Source organism: Malurus melanocephalus, unplaced genomic scaffold (genome assembly GCF_030028575.1).
Source record: "Malurus melanocephalus ecotype Western Australia unplaced genomic scaffold, MMel_1.1 scaffold_1088, whole genome shotgun sequence".
Classification (NCBI taxonomy): domain Eukaryota; kingdom Metazoa; phylum Chordata; class Aves; order Passeriformes; family Maluridae; genus Malurus; species Malurus melanocephalus.
In genome coordinates, this window is record NW_026624320.1 from 53,988 (window position 1) to 55,436 (window position 1,449).

A 1,449-nucleotide genomic window follows, 5' to 3' on the forward strand; every position below is an offset into this window, starting at 1 on the left:
CCTGGGACACCCATCCCTCATCCCACATCCATCCCCTCCCCGTCCCCATCCCCAGGGAAAGACCTCCATCCAGAAGAGCAGCTACGAGCCGCTGTGGAACGAGCAGATCGTCTTCACCGAGATGTTCCCCCCGCTCTGCAAACGCATCAAAGTCCAGATCCGTGACTCCGACAAGGTCAACGATGTGGCCATCGGGACTCACTTCATCGACCTGAGGAAGATTTCCAACGAAGGGGACAAAGGTGAGGCTGAGGTGGGGGCGTTCCTTCCCCTGGCAGAGTTTTCGGAGTTTTCCCGGGTGCCTTTCCCATCCCCTGGAATTCTGGAGAGACCCTGAAATGGGAGGGGTCTCTGGAACCCCACACCCTGAAACCTAAAACCCCTCAAAAACATTCAGCCCATGCACGAAAGCAAAGACAACCTGGAAAAAATCTGCTCTTCCAAAAATTCCAGGGATGGATGGTTGAGTGTTTGTCGGACTCCTTGTTCTCACACACGGAGGAAAAGATGGGAAGGCGAGGATGGGGCTGGAAAGGGATTAACGGGGGTTTCTCCTTCCTCAACTCAAAATGGGGAATCCTCAATCCTCAAAATGGGGAATTGCTGAAGACCTGCCCAAGCTTTCCTGCAAAACTTCCCTGAAAAAAAAAAACCCAGGAGGCTCCAGGGGGACCTTGTGGCTCTGACAGGAGGGGGCAGATGGGGGCATCGGGCTCTGCTTGCAGGGCACAGGGACAGGAGGAGCGGGAACGGCCTCAGGCTGGGGCGGGGCAGGCTCAGGGTGGACACCAGGAGGAATTTCTGCATGGAAAGGGTGGTCAGGCCTTGGCAGGAAGGTTTGGGGTGCCCATCCTTGGAGGTGACCAAGGAAAGGCTGGAGGTGGCACTGAGTGCTCTGGGCTGGGGACAAGATGGGGATTGGGCACAGCTTAGGCTCGATGGTCTGGGAGGGATTTTCTAACCTCAGTGATCCCTCAATTCCGTGAAATCTGTCCCCATGGATATTCCAACCACGGACACTTCCACGGACACATGCCAACCATGTCACCACCCACAAACCGGGACAGCGCCACCCACCTGTCACGATCCGCTTAACCCAAGCGGGAGTTGTGGGGGGGTTCGTTTTCAGAATCTCAGAGTGCAAAAGAAACGAGGGGGCAAGTATATATATTTTAAATAATCATGAGCAATTTTATTGGATTTTTGCGATAGAAGAGGGTGAGAGAGAGAAAGTGAGAGAGAGAGAGAGAGAGAGAGAGAGAGTGGGTTTTATAGCTACCAAAAGGCTCCAATGAGTCCTTTCTAGGTCCAGATTCCATGGGTTCACCAGCAGTCTGTTGGCGGGATCCCAATCAGGGTCTTTTCAGAGAGACTTCTTATAGTCCTTTTGAAAGCGGGTGGCAGCAAGCCAGGGGGTTGTGAAGTATGGAAACTTGCGAAGTATGGAAA

The 1,449-nt window shown here is 53.6% G+C and overlaps 1 protein-coding gene across 1 annotated transcript in view; it reads left to right on the plus strand.

The window, feature by feature from the left end:
- Positions 1 to 1,449, plus strand: part of LOC130586160 (otoferlin-like) — a gene marked incomplete at both ends in the record, with an annotated part of 101,375 nt that overhangs the window by 52,920 nt on the left and 47,006 nt on the right. Inside the window, 1 exon segment of the mRNA XM_057386880.1 lies at positions 56 to 253. Within this exon segment, the coding sequence (XP_057242863.1) occupies positions 56 to 253 (198 nt within the window).